This window comes from Gymnoscopelus braueri, assembly GCF_963280865.1.
Source record: "Gymnoscopelus braueri genome assembly, chromosome: 23".
In the NCBI taxonomy this organism is placed as follows: Eukaryota; Metazoa; Chordata; class Actinopteri; order Myctophiformes; family Myctophidae; genus Gymnoscopelus; species Gymnoscopelus braueri.
In genome coordinates this window covers 17,906,338-17,928,837 of record NC_137625.1, presented here as the reverse complement: position 1 = coordinate 17,928,837, position 22,500 = coordinate 17,906,338, and the positions used below count along the sequence as shown (strand labels likewise).

Genomic DNA, 22,500 nt, shown 5'->3' with positions numbered 1-22,500 from the left:
GAGGCTCATTAAAGCTTTAATTAGCAGACACATCTGTGAGGGTGCTAACATACTTACAATGAGCACTCATACATCTAACGGCTGCACGCATCAGCGGTGGAGAATGATACAAGGGATCCAGGCGAAAAACATTTACTCGTGTGATGAAAATCATTTCCAAATGCCAGTGGTGGAAAAGTACTCAAATGTTTTACTTAAGGAAAAGTATCAATACTGCAATGTAGAAATACTCTGTTAGTAAGTAAAAGTACGGAATTCAAAAATTACTTGAGTAAAAGTACAAGAGTATTGGTATCAAAATGTACTTAAAGTACCAAAAGTAGAAAGTACTCATTGTGCTGAATGTCCCATTTCACAAGTTTTCAAATATATGAAATGTGTAAAAGTCTTTTGAAAATAGCAGATCTACAAGCTCACAAAGCGTCGCATCGCGACGCATTGTGAGCTTGTAGATCGGCTATTTTCAAATGGCTAAAATGTATATAGGGCTGAGGTGGTTAATGTATGTTTTGTATGATCAAAAGTATGATCAAAAGTAACTAGTAACTAAAGTTTTCAAATCATTGTAGTGGAGTAAAAGTATAGTATTTGCCTCTGAGATGTAGTGGAGTAGAAGTAAAAGCATTGAAAATTTGGAAATACTTCAGTGAAGCAAAAATACCTCAAAATTTAACTTGAGTACATGTACTTAGTTACTTTACACCACTGCCAAATGCCTGCGGATGTGTGTAAATTAGCATGCTAAACGTGCTAAATCTGGTGGTGAGGTTAGTAGAGACTGGCCAGCATTGAGGAGTAGTTTAAAAGAATACTTCACACCCACAAAGTGAACATTTTCCTATCAATTACTCACCCCGTGAAGCCTTGAATTCATGGTTATTTTTTTGTTTGGGTTGCATTCCTTCACGGTGAAAGAAGATGCCAAAAAGTGCAGAGAATACTTGATGAACTGAAGAAAATAGGGGCCCAAGTGATTAACAGCAATAACACTGTATCAACAGTCAGTTTATAAACTCCATCACAGAGTAATCTTTAGCGGAACAAGTCCTAACATTTCACTGCTTGTACTTGTATAAGTTAAGTGACAAATAAAACCTTCTTGGTCTTGATTCAAAAGCTCTTTTCCATGACATGAAGTAAGCGAACCGTGCCGCGCTGTGCAACGTATTTCACTGGTTTCCGGCCATAAGGTAGGTAAGGTGCTCTGAACATATCATTTGGGCCCTGCTGCTCAGATGGTAGTACTAATTCTGAGCTCTTGGAAACCCATAAGTCAGCTTGCGTGTGAACTCAGTTCACGTTGAACCCCACGTATTCTTCATTCACCATATGAAGGAATGGGACACAAACTTCTCCAATGCATCACAGGGTGAGTAATTGATAGACAAAAAGACATTTTGGGGATGAAGTACACTTTAAAGGACCATACCAGCCAATATTATAGCCTAATTGAAAAGAGCCTCGTCATGCTGCTGGAATTTCCAGCATAGCGTAAAATCTGTGCTCATGTCGTCAACTAAAACTATGACGAAAAGTTTTCGTCGACAACCTTTTTTCACTGACAAAAACTAAACAAAAACTAAGCTATGATAACTGAAACTATGACTAAATATATTGTCAATTTTGTCAACAAATGAAAACTAGACTAAAATGTTAGGGAGGGACTAGTGGAGAAGAGATCCAGCTGTGCGTGGGTGTGTCACGCTCCGAAAATAGCCGATCTACAAGCTCAAAGTGTGAGCATGTAGCTTTTAGTCAACTAAAACTAGACTAAAACTAAAACATTTCAGATGACTAAAATATGACAAAAACTAGATGGAATTTTATTCAAAGGACTAAAACTACATAAAAATTTGCTGTCAAAATGAACACTGGTGTAAATACGCGGCGCTCCCATTGAAAACAGGCTTGGTGGAACACAGCCCCTAAAGGTCACATGGGGAAAACAACCAGCCACTCACCGGTGAAGTCTTCCTGACACTCGCAGGTGTAGCCCCCCTCGCGGCTCCGGCACTTGCCGTTGTTCCGGCACGGCCCTGAGTAGCACAGGTCTATCTCCGTCTCGCAGTAGTCTCCGGTGAAGCCGGCCGGGCAGCGGCAGCGCAGGCCGTTGATGGGGTGGATGGGCCGGAACAGGACCGTGTCGGAGGAGATGAAGGGCGGCGAGCTGTCGAACTTCAGCACCGAGACGCACTTCATGTAGTTCTCACAGGGCTCGCGCAGGCAGATGTTGTCGTCGAACGGCAGCACCTACAGGCGGGGGGGTTTAAATGTTGTATATCGTTGCTATCGGGCAGAAAAAAACTCACAAACTTTTTGTGATTTTTCATAAATGAACGCCCTACTTGATCACGCTACAGCGTCACACAAAAGCATCAAAGGTAGCAGATCCGCAAGCTTGAGCTTGTAGATTTGCTACTTTTGCTACTTTTGAATTTGAATCCTGAAAAGTAACAGTTTTGGACATATGTGACCAAATTTGACTGGGAGACAGTCATCTAGCATCTTTTCATTTTAATTTTTTAATGTCATATGAAAGCAGGGAATCATACAGTAGCAAAATAATGATATATTGGTTAATAAGATTGAGTGAATAGTTTTGAAACAACAGCTTGATGAGTTTTCCACCCGACAGAGACGAAATAATTTAGGCCTAAACAATTTGCATAGATCAAGTCCAATTTTCGAGGTTGTTCCTCAAGGCTGAAAGCAATTGCAAAATGTATCCTTTTTTCTTTTTTTTTTACACTGGATAATTAACACATTTATCAACAATGTGCATGTTTATCTATTGTCAAACTAAAAACAAAAATTCAGCCATATAGGTCCTGATCTCGATATGGTACTACCTGGACTACCTCTACAATTGACAGAGTTATGAACACACTTCTAAAGCTCTGTGTCCATATGTTGTCATGTTGTAATACAGTGTAATGCATGTACTGTACCTGCTGATATGCAGAAGAAATTGCCGTCCTAAAATGTTGATGTCCTCACAAGTATAGTAATACAAACGTGCGTGTGTGCGTTGGGGGTTTCACCAACTAGTCGACTAGTCTAGTTTAAATCTAGTTTAAATCCTCGACTAGTCGAGGATTTAAACAAAAAATATTTGAGTTATTATGATTTTTTCTTTTTTTAATAAATGAGGGCAGTATATCTACAGCAGGTATGCAGTTGTGAGACCTGAAACAATTGTTTCTTAATACATCCATGGGTAACTGTTCTGTTTTCTGTTATTGTGGGGAACGCTTTCGCTGAAAATAGCGGATCGACAAGCGGATTTACAATGTAAAAGGTGACACGTTGACCTTTACACCCCAGCTATCCCCACAATACGGATGCTGGGGTTTAAGTGGTTAAATCGCACTGCACATACATCCAGGTTTGTCCAGTCTTTATTTTAACCCTTTACTGGTTGTATCGGAGATGTTTTTGATGACAATTATTAAGTGTTAATGGATGAAAAAAAAAAGATATATCTCTATAACTAGTCGACTACTTTGTGTTAGCAGTCTGCTGCAACTATTAAAACTCAGTAGTCGTGAATGCCCTAGTGCAGTGGTTCTCAAACTTTTTCATGTCAAGGACCCCCAAATTGACAGTTATTAGCCCGCGGACCCCCATTTGAAAAGATATGCCAGGGACGCCCATAAGAAAAGATTGTTACGGCTCTAGCAGTGATTCTCAACCATTTTAATTTCAAGGACCCCCGGTTTGACATGCATTAGGCTACGGACCCCCATTTAATGGCATTTCTATCTCTGGGACCCCAATTTATATAGTAAAATCAATGTTAATTTAACTCTGAGAGTGTACAAATGGAAACAAATGGACCCGTTAGGGTCCATTTGGTTCCATTTGTACACTCTCAGAGTTACAGAACCATAAGGGTCCATTTGGTTCATTTGTACACTCTCAGAGTTACAGAACCATAATGGTCCATTTGGTTCATTTGTACACTCTCAGAGTTACAGAACCATAAGGGTCCATTTGGTTCATTTGTACACTCTCAGAGTTACAGAACCATAAGGGTCCATTTGGTTCATTTGTACACTCTCAGAGTTACAGAACCATAAGGGTCCATTTGGTTCATTTGTACACTCTCAGAGTTAAAGACCCATAAGGGTCCTTTTGGTTCATAAAATAATTTAGCTGGGGACCCCCTGGAACTCCCTCCGGACCCCACTTTGAGAACCAAGGCCCTAGTGTGCGCACGTGTGTGTGCGTGCGTGCGTGCGTGCGTGCGTGCGTGCGTGTGTGCATGTGTATGTGTGTGTTTACCTGCTGTAGCGATATGAGCCTCAGCAGGGTGCGGTTGAGGTAGATCTGCTCCTGCAGCTCCTCCGAGGGGAAGTACCTCCCCCCGCGGCCCCCCCCGGGCCCGCCGGCGCCCCCCGGCTGCAGGGCGGAGAAGGTGACGTTGAGGATGGAGCCGCGCACGTCCGTGTCGTTCTGGATGTTGAAGACGAAGACGGCGTCGCGGCGGGTGGAGAGCACGGCGGCCACGCCCTCCAGGAACAGCGTGAGCAGCGGCGACAGGAAGCGCTCCTGGGACATGTTCTCCAGGCGCACCGTGATGCTGTTGGTCAGCATGTCGTCCGTGATGACGGTGACGCGCAGCGTGCACAGGGCCACCGCACGATGGACGCCGTCTGTACAGAGAGAGAGACAGAGAGAGAGAGAGAGAGAGATGCTGGTGAGATGTTGATGAATTAATCAAGACAATTTCACTGTCTGCGATGTGCAGTGGTGGAAAAAGTACTCAAATGTTTTACTTAAGTAAAAGTATCATTACTGCGATGTAGAAATGCTCTGTTACAAGTAAAAGTCCCGTATTCAAATTTTACTTGAGTAAAAGTACAAAAGTGGTAATCAAAATGTACTTAAAGTACCAAAAGTAAAAGCACTCATTATGCAGAATGTCCCATTTCAAGTTCACAAATGTATAAAAATCTTTTGAAAATAGCAGATCTACAAGCTCACAATGCGTCGCGATGCGACGCATTGTGAGCTTGTAGATCTGCATGTGCCGAAATGTATACAGGGCTGAAGTGGTTAATGTATGTTTTGTAATAATAATAAAAATCTTCAAAGTAACTATAGTAACTACATTTTTCAAATAATTGTAGTGGAGTAAAAGTACAATATTTGCCTCTGAGATGTAGTGGAGTAGAGGTGAAAGTGGAAAAGGAAATTGGAAATACTCAAGTAAAGTAAAATACTTAAGTAAATGTACCAGCTACAGCACTATATTTCTCAAAGAGGGGTCCAGGGACCCCCCCCCCCCACAGGGGTCCTTGAGAGAGTTCCATGGGGTGTACTCACAAAAAATGTAAAACGTAAAATGTACATTTCCAAAAACCTCTCATCATTACATCAACCTCTTGCAGCGTCAGACGTCAACTGCTCTATCAACACAAAATGTTCCGGGTCGGTGATTTTTGTAACATTATCACTCATCTCAGAACACACAGGGAGCTTTGAGATGACATCGACACACTTGTTAAAACATAAGCCTTTCTTTCTCTGGTTAGGTGAAGGTTAAATCGTCTGGAAGTGCTCGACTTTCATCTGAAATAACAATCGCTCGCGACTCCCCCAGCATGACAACTCATCCCTTGACTTTAACCACTTGAACCCTATACTCAGTTGACCGGAGACCCCCAGGGCTCTATACTAATGGCCCCCTCCTGTTTTCGTATTGACATTAAATATCTTCGTTGAATCTACAAAGCTTACACTGTGTCGTTGCCACACGTTGTCAGCTTGTAGGTCGGCTATCTTAGCTGAAAGTTCAGAATCAGAATCAGTTTTTATTGTCACATCGCAAGTTTACAGGTGTGAATCAGTGGGGGAAATTAATGTTTAATAACGCATATATGCGTTCTTTAGAATCCATCACTATCCTAAAAAAAATGTTTTACTTTTTTTTTTTTTTTTTTGACCAAAGACCAAGGAGATATGATTTTTCGAAGATCTAGACTCCTATCCACTTCCTTGTTAACTTAAACCTTAAAAATTCTGTATCTCGGCTCCTGAGTACTTTTAGTGTAAAAAATCTGAAATCATTCTTGGCAGGCAATGAGTTAATGCAAGCTCTGTCATTTCGTTGTTTTCAGGAAAGAAAGAAAAGAAAAGAAAACAGGAGCGGGAGCGGGAGCAGAGAGAAAGGGATAGCAAGGAGAAAAACAGAAAAAGAAACAACTCAAAGAAAAAAGAAAAGAATATATCTATATACACATAGCATAAAAAGCAGCAGCAGGTATGTACAAGAGGTTAGACATAAGGTGCAAGAAGTAGCAGCACAAAGGCAGGGCCACATAAGAAAAGTAGTGAGGCAAATCTCCAGGCCCAATCTTGCGCGCTGCCTTGGCCCTTATCCTTAAACTTATTAGCCATATTTTACTATTTTGAAAAACATTTTAAAATAGTTCAACTAGCCGATCTACATCGACACGTTGTGAGCTTGTAGACTGGCTATTTGAACTATTTCAAAATGTTTTTCAAAATAGTAAAAAAATTACAAAAAAAGTTTTGGGATAAATTGTAAGGCGGTGCCCAGGATAGGGCCCCACAAGTAAAAATCCACATGGTAGACCCACAAAGTAAAGAGAGGTAATCCAACATAATTTTTTTATTATGCGTCCCTATTGCCCCAGAATAGGGAGACTACGCTTCATGTGTTTTATAACTGCAACTTGAACCCATCTCATGTATTGTCAGAACTTGCCGTATCGACGGTATAGAAATGTGAGTCCAACCGCGGCGGTTACTGCCAGATTACTGTGGTGATTCTGAAAGATCATTTGGGAAACAAAACAAGCATTTGTTGAAACCTGTGTAGTTAGATGAAGATCCCCTCATAAATGTTGTCCCTCCGGGGCTAAAAAAGCAACTTGGGCGATGAAAAGCGTTTAAATTAAAATCCTTCAGTTACGTATAGGAACCACAGAGGAGACAGACACGTGGGGAGATTAGGATCAGATTGAATCCTTGAGTAAAATTTAAGATGATAATGTGGCAACAACTGAAAAAACCCAACTCCACATTTTGTTTTCATCGACAGTGATTGACGTGTTACAGGAGGGTTACAATTATTTCCCTATAAGGGTGTGTGTGTGTGTATGTGTCTCCTGCCTGCTTTCTGACTGGTATAACATTACACTGTGACACGACCAGCCTATTGTCAGGGCTCGCACTCTCTCTCTCTCTCTCTCTCTCTCTCTCTCTCACACACACTGTTCTCTCCATCTCTTTGTTTTTCCTCTGAGCTTGTCTTTCTTTACCTTACATCATTCTCTCTCTTCTTACCTCTGTCTTTTCTCTCACAGGGAGTTTGTTTTATCACGTTGCACAACACACAGCTGCCAGTGAGGAGCTCTCATCAACGCTAATAAAATGAGTCAGAAGAAGAAAAAAATGAGATGAAACAAGAGTCACAACTGCAAGTAAAAACTGTTCCTCTTCTCTGTCTGTCTGTCTGTCTGTCTGTCTGTCTGTCTGTCTGTCTGTCTGTCTGTCTGTCTGTCTGTCTGTCTCTCTTATACTGTATCATTGTCTTTCTGTCTGTACCTCAAAATTTCTCTCTTTCTACCTTTTTGTACTGCATCTGTCTGCCATATCTTTTCTTTATTTATTTATTTCTTACTTTCTTTCTTACTATCTGTCTGTCTTTCTTTCTTTCTTTCTTTCTTTCTCAATCTCTTTCTTTCCACCCCTCTCTCTCTCTCTGCCCACTCCTCTCCCCCTCCTCTCTCGCCCTGTCCGCTCGCCAGTTTAACAGCTTGGCTTGTTTTTGTGTGTAGCGGTTTTGCCGCTAGATTGGATTAAGCGGGTGCCAGCCGGTTTGGATTCCATTTGATTCCAGGCTTTTGGCCGAGAGGTGCAATTGGATCAACGTGAGTTACTCTGCCTCAGGGACGTGGCCCCGGGGCCGACTGGGGCTTAACAGGCCTACTCCAGGAACCCACTCTGGAGCCTATATTATAGTACAGTATATGGAGGGAAACAGGAGGCTATAGGTTGCTCAGAGGACGTGCATATGTTGAGTTTTCACTACAGTTGGACAACAGGTGGTGAGAACAGACGAAAATCCACAGCGGACCGGCATGGGCGAGAGAGGTCAGGTTGCAGCGAGAGAGAGAGAGAGAGAGAGAGAGAGAGACAGAGAGAGAGAGAGAGAGAGACACACACACACACAGTGGGTGGACTAAGCTAGGCTACAGTTGCCCTGTCAGTCACTCTCACTTACAGATTAGGTCATTTCTCAGGACCCCAATTTGCCCCCACTGCGCGCACGCACACACGCACACACACACACACACACACACACACACACACACACACACACACACACACACACACACACACACACACACACACACACACACACACACACACACACACACACACACACACACACACACACACACACACACACACACACACACACACACACACAGTGCCAGTCAATCAGGGCAGGGTGTGGACAGGCATGCTTGCAGAGATAATGAGCAGGGGTCATCCAACAGTCTGGTGGAGTTAACACCTCAGAACAGCACATTACACTTCATATTGATCCCTGACTTCAATGGGAAAACATATCACACACATACTGTACATCAGTGGGTCCCAAACTATGGGTCGGGACCCATTTTCTGGTCATGGGACAGTTTTTATGGGTTGTGTGTAAATATGAAAATGTATTTTAATATAACTACATTTCTTAAAAGATATTCCAGAATTAGTATTTTTTCTTTCACAAATAGTTAAAATAGCAGATATACAAACTCACAACGCATCACATCGTGAATAATAATAAGCTTGATAATTGGGAAATCTACACACATATGTATTGATATATCAGGCCCAATATATTACTGATACGCACGCACGCACGCACGCACGCACGCACGCACGCACGCACGCACGCACGCACGCACGTATGTACACACGCACGCACTCACTCACGCACGTACACACACAAAACACATTGACAAGAGCCAACAGCTGGATTAGATGTGAGTCATCCCATGCTAACAGAGAGAATCTGTAAGCCTGTTTAGAACACCTGTCTGTCTGTCTGTCTGTCTGTCTGTCTGTCTGTCTTTCTTTCATTCCTCATTACACTACATACGGTGCATAGTCACACATAATAGTCACACACATACAAACACATCTAAAAACTCACACTCAAAACAAACACACACACACACACACACACGCACACACGCGCACACACACACACACACACACACACACACACACACACACACACACACACACACACACACACACACACACACACACACACAATTACATACAATATACAAAAGTATGCCCATACTGAGATGATGCATCAGTAATAGAATTGTACTCATTCACAGACAGTGCTGCTCTTCATTTTGGTGTCTCTCTCCAGCATACAGCCACACACACACACACACACACACACACACACACACACACACACACACACACACACACACACACACACACACACACACACACACACACACACACACACACACACACACACACACACACACACACACACACACACACACACACACACACACACACACACACACACAGCTCACACCTTGTCCAAACACTGCGGCAGTTGTACAAACCTAGATCGGGGTGAGTGCATAACCAAGTGGTTCCTGACACAATCTGTTACCACTCAACCTAAACAACAGTGGCCCGCTATAATGGACACAGACACGCACACACACACACACACACACACACACACACACACACACACACACACACACACACACACACACACACACACACACACACACACACACACACACACACACACACACACACACACACACACACACACACACACACACACACACACACACAGGACCTGTGTTTGACATGGTGGACATGGTGGTCTCAACACACATGGTAACATGTCAGCCTGTTTCAACTACTAAGTCAACTATGTGAGATTATCACCCATAGAGGGTCCACAGGCGTCACTCACACACTCATCAGCTTCAGACTTGTGAAGGCATGACGGGGGGATTTGCACATTCGGGACCCTCTGATCAGAGAGCGTTGTAACGGGACACGGGCCAATTAAAACCAAGGAGAGCATGATGTTATGACAGAATGTCTAAAAACGTATTCTAAAAAAACGTTTCCGTACCACACAGCAAAACCTATACACTTAATTGACTTGAGTCCCCCGTTGCAGACAAACTCATAAAGAAATCAAGGAAAATGCTTCATTTGAATTTTACTATACTTTCTAAACTTTTTCCATAAATGAACGCCCTACTTGATCATACTACATGCAGCGTCACACAAAAGCATCAAAAGTAGCAGATCTACAAGCTTGACACCCGGCGCGAAGACATGCATTTTGAGCTTATAGATTTGCTGAATAGCGGATTTGATATTTTTTTCATTACATGTGTAGAAATGTAATTTGGTTACATTTGTGTCAGACTTGCATTAACCCTCAGGAGTTCAGTGTGCAAACCACTACTGAGATTTTTTTTTGTCTCTATCTGTAGTTGAAAGCACTGCAGTGAGATGGCTCAAACCATAGACTTTCTACAACAACTGCAACTGGTAGACATGAGTAGGATGAGGGATGCTCTCTGTCCATCCCTGAACACGCTATTTATAGAGCCTACCACCTGTTAGAATGGAATCAATGCAAACACACACACACACACACACACACACACACACACACACACACACACACACACACACACACACACACACACACACACACACACACACACACACACACACACACACACACACACACACACACACACACAGTTAAACCAAGAACAGGGTGTGTCACTTACAGATGCCACGGCAAAATAAACTATCTATGTGAATGCATATCTCACGCACGCACACACACACTCCCACGTGCACACGCATGCACACACATGCATGGATTTAAAAGGACTTGTTACTAGGGAGATTACAAAAGATGCCCGATTGGAAAACAACACATATTGCCAAACAAAAAAACAAAGTCACAATGTAGCCTCATAATTCAATAAAACTATCTTTTGAAGTGTCTATGAGGTCTAACAGTCCTGTGTCCATTCAAGACCATTAGCTGAGCTGCCTGTGTTGCTATTATAACACACTGATATTCCATTACCAAACCAGCATATATTATCAAATATTTATCACCGCACACTGCCCTAATCAATAGCGCTAAAATGCTTATAGGCAATTATTAGTTGGCCATTGTACCATCAGGGCCTAATGGTGCTGATAAGACTGCACTGTAGCTGTGTAAACATATTGGTGTGACTGAACACATTGATGGAGATGAAGTGCTTTATTGAGTGTGACTTGTACAGATATAGGCTGTTTATTTATCATTCACTGGATAATAGCAGAGAGAAAGATGATTGGTTAATGACTTAAACCTTGTATACTTAGTTGGCCAGAGTCCCCACAGGGCTCTATACTTGGTATTTTCATTTTTCTCCCTTTACACCAAACAAGCTGATCTACAAGTCCACAACGCGTCACAATGCTTGTAAATGCAGCTATTTTCACCGTACGTTTGCCCCAGAATAGGGACGCTAGGGTTCATGTGGATAAAGGTGATAAGAGAACACATGTTTGTCTGCGGCTAACAAACATCACTGGATTAAATTGCTATAATTTAAAAAAAAATCAACTTGGTGACTATATAAGAAAGACAGACTATTATAATGGGTCTCTTACATTCACAGTAAGCTTGAATAGTCTGACCTTAGCTTAAAAAAACAACAACTCTACGTGAACCATCTTAACTTAACCTCACTAAGGTCCTCAGTTTAGTTGTCTTCTACTCTGGTGGTCAGTAGCTTCACCAGCCCCCACCCCCACCCCCACCCTCACACACACACACACACACACACTCACACTCTAACACCAACAGTGTTTGCTTAAACAAACAACCAACACAAGCAGTCGTTTGTAAGGACGACAGGTTGAACCCATGAACAGAGGTGATAGAAATACCTACCCCCCACACACACACACACACACACACACACACACACACACACACACACACACACACACACACACACACACACACACACACACACACACACACACACGTGCGCGTGGACAATAGATAGTATTTCTGTTATACCACAATTCTAGTGGAAGTGAAAATACCGTTAATTTGAAACATAGAGCAGATCTACTCTAGTAGTACATATCTAAATGGTAAATGGTGCATTTATATAGCGCTTTTATCCAAAGCGCTTTACATAGATTGTGCATTACATTCACCCATTCACACACACATTCATACACCGATGGTGGAGGAAACCATGCAAGGCACCAACCTGCTCATCGGGAGCAATTAGGGGTTCAGTGTCTTGCTCAAGGACACTTCGACACTAACTCTGGGGGAGCGCCCCAGCCCGGGATCGAAACTGGGAACCTCACGGTTTCCAGTTCACTCTACCCGGCCACTCTACCCCTGAGCCACTGCCCGCCATATCTAGTTGTACATACTGTACTGTACATGTGACGATCGACATTTCAATCACAATTGATCTTCATCCTTATGTCCAGTTGTGATCCAAATGTCAGTGGGGGCAAATAACAGAGTGTGGACGTTACTTTTATCAAAAACACACTCAATGCCTTCATGTACTTTACTTTGAAAAATAGGTCAGTCCTCTTTCACTTCATTCATCTATTCACATTTTGATCTGAATAGATCCTGGATGGATTTCATTCTTTTCAGCGCGTCTCTTCCGACTTTTTGTCTGTGATTAAAAGAAAATGTGGACCCTGTCTTCACCCTGCTTTGATGGAAGGAAACACACATGAGCACCTCTGCTGTTCTAATGACCCGCACCTCATGGATGTTTACACCACTTTATAGAGCACAGCGAGCTAAAATGTTGCAGCCTTGACGAGGTCCTGCCATTCTAAAGGAAAACAACTATTAAGACAAGATGCTGTAAAAATTCTCTCTTCCATGTTTTCACCCGGCAACTCTCTTTACAGCGCAGTTAAAGTTTTTACGTGGAAACGACCAATGAGAACGAACGACCCAACAGGTTAATTTAAAATTCCTCAGAGTGACTTTCTCTTTTTTTCCTCTCGCTCTCTCTCTCTCTCTCTTTGTTGCACTTTCGCTCTTCTTTCCCTCTCTTTCCCTCGGTGATCCTTTTTCTCTCTCTCTACCTCTCTCCCTCTCCCTCTCTCTCTCTCTGTCCCTTCCCGTCTCCTTCTCTGTGTCCCTCCCTTTTGTTTGAGATCTGATTTTCAAACATTTGAATCGAAGCCAAGACTCTATAGGCTCAGCTGAGTCAAATGTGGCCAATCAGAGATCAGCAACATATCCGTTAGCAATGACCCCCCCCCCCCCCCGGACACACACCTGAACTCCCTTTGGCCTGTCATGAAAGAGCAAGCAACCAGCATGACTTTAAACTCACACACACACACACACACACACACACACACACACACACACACACACACACACACACACACACACACACACACACACACACACACACACACACACAATTTGAACAATACAAAACTGACATTCTGCCCTGATAGTGCCTTTGTTCTCTCTCTCTCTCCCTCTCTCTAGAATCCATTAAAACCTGTTTTATTTTCACAGAGAGGAACCAACGCTCCCAACAATAAATCTTAAGTAGACTGAGATCAGTCCAATAAGATACAGATCTCTCTCTCTCTCTCTCTCTCTCTCTCTCTCTCTCTCAGATAGATAAAAAAAACATGTTTTACTTTTGTTGAAAGGAAACGGTTGCCGTCAACAATAATCCTAATAGCTCTGAGCTCAGGCCAATCAAGATATGGTCTCTCCCACTCTCTCTCACACACACACACACACACACACACACACACACACACACACACACACACACACACACACACACACACACACACACACACACACACACACACACACACACACACACACACACACACACACACACACAGAGCGTCAACATTAGGTCACATATCAGTAGTCGGCAGACTGCACTGTTTCCTGTGCTCTCAAAATCACTGTGTTGTCTGTCTGCTCCGCTCACAACGTCAAAAAATCCCTTTAAGGCGAACCTCGAGCACTACGCCATCCATTAAAACACTGTCACGAATAACCCCTCGTCTGTTAGTAGAGACACAAATGGAGGAGGGGATGAGCGGGGGGGGGACCTGACAGGGAAATTAGAGGACATGTCACTGAGAAGAAGTGGAAGAAATGACCCTCAAAGTAGAGTCAAACACAGTGAGGAGTCATGTGGGTTCATGTTGTCGGGTGAGTCATAATGTAACTTACTGGAAAACAAGAGACAGGTCGGTTTTCTTTGGGGTGTGGGGCCATAACAATTCAACATTTAACCCATTGAGACCGGGAAAGCATCCGTGTCATTTTAGATTTCTTTGGCTATTCAGAAATAGCAGATCTACAAGCTCATGGTGCGGCACTTGGTGCCCCACCATTTTTGAAAATAATTGAAAATTTGTGCAAATCTTTGAATATATATATTTTTTTCAAGAGAACATTTTTAACTGAAATCTTTGCTTCGGGGGGGGGGGGGGGGTCCCTGGAACAACACATTTTGAGATGGGGGTCTGTGGCCAAATACATATCATTTTGGGGGTCCTTGACATGAAAGAAGTTTGAGAACCACTGATATCATAGCAACATAAGTTTTAAAAAAAACTGTTAGGATTTAGAAGACATTTTTAGAATCCCCCCAGTAAAAAAATGTTCGCTTTAAAATACAATACATATATTCAAAGATGTGCTGTGCTTTGAGCTTGTATATCTGCTATTTTTTAATAGCCAAAGTATAAAATAATAGTTAAAGTGTTTACACAGATGCGTTCCCGGTTTTAATGGGTTAATAATGATGATTTCTTTATTTGTGCAGCATTTTTCAAAACAATGTTCTTAGAAGAACAAAAACTCAGAGTTGCTCATACCAGCTGCGTGGTTGCAGCTGGAAAGCCTTAGATCCTGACAAATGCTGCATGCGACTTGCAGGGGTCAGCCATGATCTAATAATGACTTTTTTAACTGTTATTGCACCGCAACTCTCCGTGAGCCCTAGACCAGTGGTTCTCAAACTTTTTCCATGTCAAGGACACTCAAATGAATATGCATTTGGCCGCCGAGCCCCCATCTGAAGATATTTAGTGCCAAAAACCCCTATACAAGATTTCTTTTTTATCCCACGATTTTGTAACCCGTTTTTTCACCCAGTGCCAATTGCCTATGTAATCCTGAGCGCTACTCTCCCTCTGCCAGCCTGGGGAGAGTCCAGAATTGAGCTCATGCCTCCTTCAATGCATGAGGAGCTAGCAAGCCGCTTCTTATCACCTGACAGGGGGGAGTTTCCCCGGTTGGACGTGGCGCGTGGAAGGAACACGTTGTGTTGTTAAAATGTTTCAAAAGTATCTGAAAATATCTGAAAATAGCTGAACAAGCTCACAATGCGTCGCAATGTGAGCTTGTAGATCAGCTATTTTCAAATAGCTGGTGTATATAGGGTTAAAGTGGTTCAACTGACTTTGATGCTAAATTAACTATTTTAGCTGGGGACCCCCTGCAACCCCCCCAAGGATGCCTTAGGGGTCCCCGGATCCCACTTTGAGAACCACTGCCTTACACGTCTCTTCTCTTTGCGAGGTTAAAAAGCTCTTCACAGAAACAGGGTGGAATCAAGATGCACGCCAGCACAGGGATGGAGAACACAACCACTTAGAAGACGTAGTAAATAAAAGACATCAAGAGCCCGGGCCAAGAGGAGAGAGAGAGATAAAAGAAAGTGATACGGGAGAGGAAACAAAACAATTAAGACAGAGAGCATAAAAGAAGGAGAAGAAAAAGAAGATGAATGAACATGAATAAAACGTGGAAACGCAAGAGCATAAAAGAATAAAACAATAACTGGATGAAATAATGCATGGATCATAAAAAGGGCTTTCTCATAAAAGTACGTTTTAGGCTGAGTTCCACATGGAGCCCTGAGTCCGGATTAGCCAGTCAGGAGAGAGAAGAAGCGGTGCCTGATTTATACTGGGTTGCGTGCTGGTGTCTGGTATAAAAAAAAGAAGCAGATTTACAAGCTACTCATCGCAGCACTTGTAAATCTAAGATTTTTGGTGAAAAACCACACGCAACTAAGTATAAATCATGCTTTAGAAATCAGGAGACCCGTGTCCGAGCACCCCTGTCTGACCACCCCTGAGGACAACCCCTGAGGACCCCTGTCCCGAGGACCCCTGAGGACCCCTGTCCCGAGGACCATGTCTGTGGACTTCAAGTTTCGTTCTGGCTCGTAGTGTAACCAACATGTCAGTGATGTAACTGCAACCAAGCTACAGTACAGTATAAGACAAAAAAAGTCAAAACGTTATGAAAAAGTACACGGGGCAGTCAGGCTTTATTAGAGTGACAGGTCATGACCAAAATAAAACAGCACAACATAGTGAATCTAACAGGTTTCAGCACTAAGATGACCCTCGCTCCACAGTAATGGAAACTCTATAAACCACTAGACAAGATAAGGGAGCGAGCGAGCGAGCGAGCGACTGACTGAACAGAACCCTTGTGGAACGGAGCCCATGCTATACGGTTGAGGTGGGTTGTTGTACATCACAACCAGTGGTGGAAAAAGTACTCAAATGTTTTACTTAAGTAAAAGTATCAATACTGCAATGCAAAAATACTCCGGAATTCAAAATTTACTTGAGTAAAAGTACAAACGTATTGGTATCAAAATGTACCAAAAGTAAAAGTACTAAAATGTTTGAAAATAGCAGATCTGGTAGATCGGCTATTTTCAAATAGCCTCTGTATAAAATAGGGCTAAAGTGGTTAATGTATGTTTTATAATGTAATAATTTATATCTGTAACTAGTACGTTTTCAAATAATTGTAGTGGAGTAAAAGTACAATATTTGCCTCTGAGATGTAGTGGAGTAGAAGTAAAAGTATAGACAATTGGAAATACTCCAGTAAAGTAAAAGTACCTCAAAATGTTACTTAAGTACAGTACTTGAGTAAATGTACTTAGTTACTTTCCACCACTGGTTGAGGATGGGTTGTTGTACTGTACATCACAACACACAGAAGTGTGTCAGGACTTTGAACGTGGACGCTTGTATTCTACCTTTTCTGTTCAAATGAAAACACGGTTCAACCCTGGGTAGATTATTAACCTTATAGGAATGTCATTAACGGCAGGTTAACTCACAGAGAGAGAGATAAAGAGAGAGAGAGAGAGAGAGCGAGAGAGAGAGGCCTGTTTATACTTAGTTGCACGAGTGTATCGCACACTGACAACAGCCGATCTACAAGCTCAAAAGGTGTCGCAGTGTGACACGCAGTGTAGACTGGGCATTTTCAGCCTTTCATAAATACAGCTTAAAATAGGGGTGTGTGTGTGTGTGTGTGTGTGTGTGTGTGTGTGTGTGTGTGTGTGTGTGTGTGTGTGTGTGTGTGTGTGTGTGTGTGTGTGTGTGTGTGTGTGTGTGTGTGTCTGGCAGTGCTTTGAGGAAGCTCCGTCTCGTCTGGCTTTGATAGGAGGGTTAAATTTATTCTCAGGTATGTCCATAAGTCTGTCTGATGCTTTGATCAGACAGACAACGGGGCTTAACTCTCTGGGCTCCATCCCACGGACACACACACGCCCACGCGCACACGCGCACACACACACACACACACACACACACACACACACACACACACACACACACACACACACACACACACACACACACACACACACACACACACTGATAGATAGATGGATACAGACATCAACAGGGAAGGATAGATGGAGGGTGAAGAACAAGTGAACCGAGAGAAAGACAGAAATATATGTATGCAATATATGAGTAGGATGAATAGAATAGACTGCTATGAAGAATGATATTACGAGAGGTGTATGTGTGTGTGTGTGTGTGTGTGTGTGTGTGTGTGTGTGTGTGTGTGTGTGTGTGTGTGTGTGTGTGTGTGTGTGAGAGAGAGAGAGAGAGAAAGACAGAGGGAGGGGGGCTTAAATAAGTATTTCACCTCTCCCCACTTCCAGGGCAGGCAGTTGATTGACTACTCAGCTATTCAGCAGAATTGCTGAGTAGTAAATTGTGCTTTATGTGTCTATAAATCACGTCTATACACACACACACACACACACACACACACACACACACGTACACACACACACACACACACACACACACACACACACACACACACACACACACACACACACACACACACACACACACACACACACACACACACACACACACACACACACACACACACACACACACCCCCACACACACACACACACACACACAGCTGCGATAGTCTACAAATCTAAATCTTCTTTGCCACCTGCATCTCTCCAGGGGGCCTTAAAAAAACCAAGGGCCCCCTGTCCTCTCTCACCTCTCTCTCTCTCTCTCTCTCTCTCACACACACACACACACCTTCCTTCTACCTCTATTTCTGGTTGTCCATCCTCTTGTCTTTTCAGCTAGTCTAGCGAGTGTACAACATGGAATCAAATGGACCACTATGGATTTCACTGTGTAGAAACCTTTGACTGTGATGTATCACACACACACACACACACACACACACACACACACACACACACACACACACACACACACACACACACACACACACACACACACACACACACACACACACACACACACACACACACACACACACACACACCAAGCCAGGATCACAGGCTAACGTTCAACATGACTATTTACATGTTGGTTTTCTGTTGATGAAATCCAGAAGGAACTATAATTATGTGTTGACAAAGTCACATAAAATCATTGAAAAGTCATAAACTGTTATCTCCCGTTAGCTGATAAACAGTTTATAGTATAACTGTTTTATGAAAGCAATATAAAATAATACACTGAAGGGAGTGTTGTCATTGTGTATATCAGCAGCACTGCTGTGATTATCTTTTTATGACCCAATTACAGCCATGTTGATATGAGCCCAGCATATAAAATAGATTTTAAATAAATGACAGAACATTAAGACTTGACTTACTTTACGTTACTGGTTCTAACAAACAACACATAGTTAACTGATTGAAATGCTAAAGATATTGCATTATAGTCTGTCTGTCTTTCTCTCTCACTCTCTCGCTCTCTCTCCTCTCTTTGTCTCTCTCTCTCTCTCTCTCTCTCTCTGGTGGCAGGGACACAAAAGTGTCCTTTCACCTTGGGAGAGTGTGTGTGTGTGTTTGTGTGTGGGGGGGGGGGGGCATGGCTCAGAAGGATAACATCCTCACTGCTGCTGAAGAACAGGTGGGGGGATTTACACCCGGACACACTGACGTGGGACCAGCCATTGGAACAGGTGGGACAGAGAGCAGAGTGAGATTCTGCAGAAGGCTGAGTCTTTCATTATCAACACACCAACAATATGTAATCAGTCAGAGTTGACCATTTTAGTGCCTAAAACGTCACTAAAATATGTGGAAAAAATACAATTTCCAATGTCCAAAATATATCGTTGTCAGGCAGAAACATATTATCTCCATATTTTAACTGTTTTTTTCGTGACTTAATGCCTTACTTAATAGCCGATCTACAAGCTCAAAATGTGTCACATCAATTTTTTCTTTTTCTTTTTTTTTATCCTGAAAAAAGTAACATGAGTAACATTTCAACCCGATAGCAACAGTATAATCTTTTTAATGTTTTGCTCAGTTTTTGTACATTTTGAAATGCACACATGTGAAATATATACAGTATTATTTGGTCCAGTAAGTAGCTGATAAAATCTCAGTCTCGGGATTTGACTTTCATCTTACTTTCACATAGTAGGCTGCTTTCACAAGCCTTCTGGTGGCTGTGCTTAAGCAGGGCTACTCAGGGACATTAAGTACCAGGCCAAAGAACCAACTGGGCTAGAATATCAATGTCACATTTTAGGGTCCCTGGGAGGGAGAGGTGAAAAGAATAAAGTCATTGTTCCCGGCCAGACAATACCAAACAAGCCCTGATCAGGAGGCCAGACAATGCTACATGAGCCCAGCGGCCTGCCCGCCACTTTAACTGCCTGAGGTCTTTCTGCTTCGCTCGACTTGTAAAGTTCAACTACTGTCGGTTTGTTTGGTGAACTGTGGAATTGACGGGAGATTGAATGTGCAGATAGCGGCAGAGGGAAGGCTGGACCCTCTGCTAATTTAAAGGAAGGGCAACAGATAAGGGACAACTTCAGATTCATGTACAACAGCATATCTAGACGACAATAGATGTTATTGTTTTTTATATATAATTATATGGAAATGACTTAAGGTAGGGTAAGTTATTTACTTTGGTTAAAATAAGTGTTAAATAGCTCTATATTCTGATAGTACTCATTGCTAGAGTGTTTGTTCAGTAAAAGGAGTCTCCATGTCTCTCCAGCTCTTTATTAAACAGAAAATGCATTTTCAGTGCTCTCTCCTGATTGGCTTAAATGTTGTCACCTACCTGAAAATGTACGTATATTCCGTTTACTAAAGAGCTGGAGAGACCCCTGTGACAGAACAAACTCTCTGTAGCAATGATTACTATCAGAATATAGTAATTTAACCTTTTTAACAAAAAAAACAAAACAAAACCAAAAAATATCACTTACCCTACCTTTAAAATGAGAAACGTTCTGAAAAGGTGACATGTAACAGGTAGCACCTGTACAGGTCACAGTATTGACAGTACTTGGTATATAATGGCCTGTAAATTTCAAAAACAAAATCAACTATATTTGCAATGTCCTGGAAACCGTTCTACTGTTAAGCATGAAATTAAATATGATGATATTATGTGACGTGTCCCTGTATTTGTGGAGTGGTGCGGTCAAGCAGCAGCAAGGTAATACTACCTCCACTCCTGACATCATAGCCTTGAGTATGGCAGATGTTGGGGCCAGGCGGATTTAGCTGTTCAAACCCATTTTTTAAAATGCCTTTAACATATTTATCGTTTATGACAATGGCATCGGTACTGTGTCTTTCACATTTCCAGCATTTTAAATGATCTGTTGCCCATTAACTCTGAGCATGTACAAAATGTGTACACTCTCTGAGTTACCCATTTTTGTCGGGTAACACAATTGAGGAGATGCTCTTGGGATAGAAAGACAAGTAAGTGGAGGAGAACAGATTAAAGGCAGATTGGGGGAGGGAGGGCGAGAGAGAGAAAGAGAAATCAAATTAATCCACCCAGATCTGAGAAAACAGATGAATCGAGACAGAAGTGTGGAAGCGCTAATGGGCTAATTCCACTAAATTAGCCGTGGTCGTCATGTGATGTTTATACCACGCTAGTCTAATGTCTCTGAACACAACGCTGGTTCTGTTGAACGGGCCCAAACTGGTCCCGCTGCATTACCATGCCCCATTAGCAAAGTACGACCAATTAAACCGTTATCAAATCATTCTCATTTAAGAAATGCTTTCATAATTGATTTTCGATCGCTGTTAAATCCACTTAGTGGCAAGACACTCCACTCGAACGCCCTTGTCTTTTAGCTGTCTCAGCGTTCCCTCCCCCCTCCCTCTCTCTCTTTGTCTCTGTCTCTCTCTTTCTCTCTAGTTGACTAATCAAGTTACAGCCCTGCACTTCCTCTTATTAGAGAGTCAAAGGTCACAGCATCCAGGTGTCACCCTGTCACCATATGGTGGGGCAAAAAACTAAGAAATACAGCACGGCCACCAGTGGTGGGAAAAGTACTCAAATGTTTTACTTAAGTAAAAGTATCAATACTGCAATGTAGAAGAACTCTGTTACAAGTAAGAGTCCGGAATTCAAAATTGACTTGAGTAAAAGTACAAAAGTATTGGTATCAAAATGTCCCAAAAGTACCAAAAGTAAAAGTACTAAAATGTTTGAAAATAGCAGATCCACAAGCTCACACCGCGTCGCATCGCGACGCGTTGTGAGCTTGTAGATCGGCTATTTTCAAATAGCGTAGGTATAAAATAGGGCTTAAGTGGTTAATGTATGTTTTATAACGTAATAATTAATATCTGCAAAGTAACTAGTAACTAAAGTTTTCAAATAATTGTAGTGGAGTAAAAGTACAATATTTGCCTCTGAGATGTAGTGGAGTAGAAGTAAAAGTATAGACAATTGGAAATACTCCAGTAAAGTAAAAGTACCTCAGAATTGTACTTAAGTACAGTACTTGAGTTACTTTACACCACTGACGGCCACAGATCTGTAGTGACTTTTATTCCACGCGGACCGAATGTAATTCATTGAAGAGAGAAATGAACAGAAGTGTTTGTGTACAGAATAGCAGATTAAAGGGGAGGGGGGGGGTTGTAATATGGTAAACAGGATTTGTCTGGACTTGGGTTACCCTGGCCCCCCCAAAAAGAAAGACATTTACGGGGGGGAAAGGGTCTACCGTCTATGTTTATGTACGATGCATGAACAGATAACCAGTCAAAGAAAGACGGTGTC

General features: G+C 42.4%; 1 protein-coding gene across 4 annotated transcripts in view; it reads right to left on the bottom strand.

Moving 5' to 3' along the window:
- The window catches only part of celsr1a (cadherin EGF LAG seven-pass G-type receptor 1a), a 156,902-nt gene that overhangs the window by 94,081 nt on the left and 40,321 nt on the right, over positions 1–22,500 (bottom strand). For all 4 annotated transcript variants that reach the window (XM_080421305.1, XM_080421304.1, XM_080421306.1 and 1 more), the window contains exons 2-3: positions 4,285–4,655; positions 1,962–2,250 (exon numbers count right to left, since the gene is read on the bottom strand). In XM_080421305.1, coding sequence (XP_080277431.1) covers positions 1,962–2,250; positions 4,285–4,655 — 660 coding nt within the window. The remainder of the gene's footprint in view (positions 1–1,961; positions 2,251–4,284; positions 4,656–22,500) is intronic.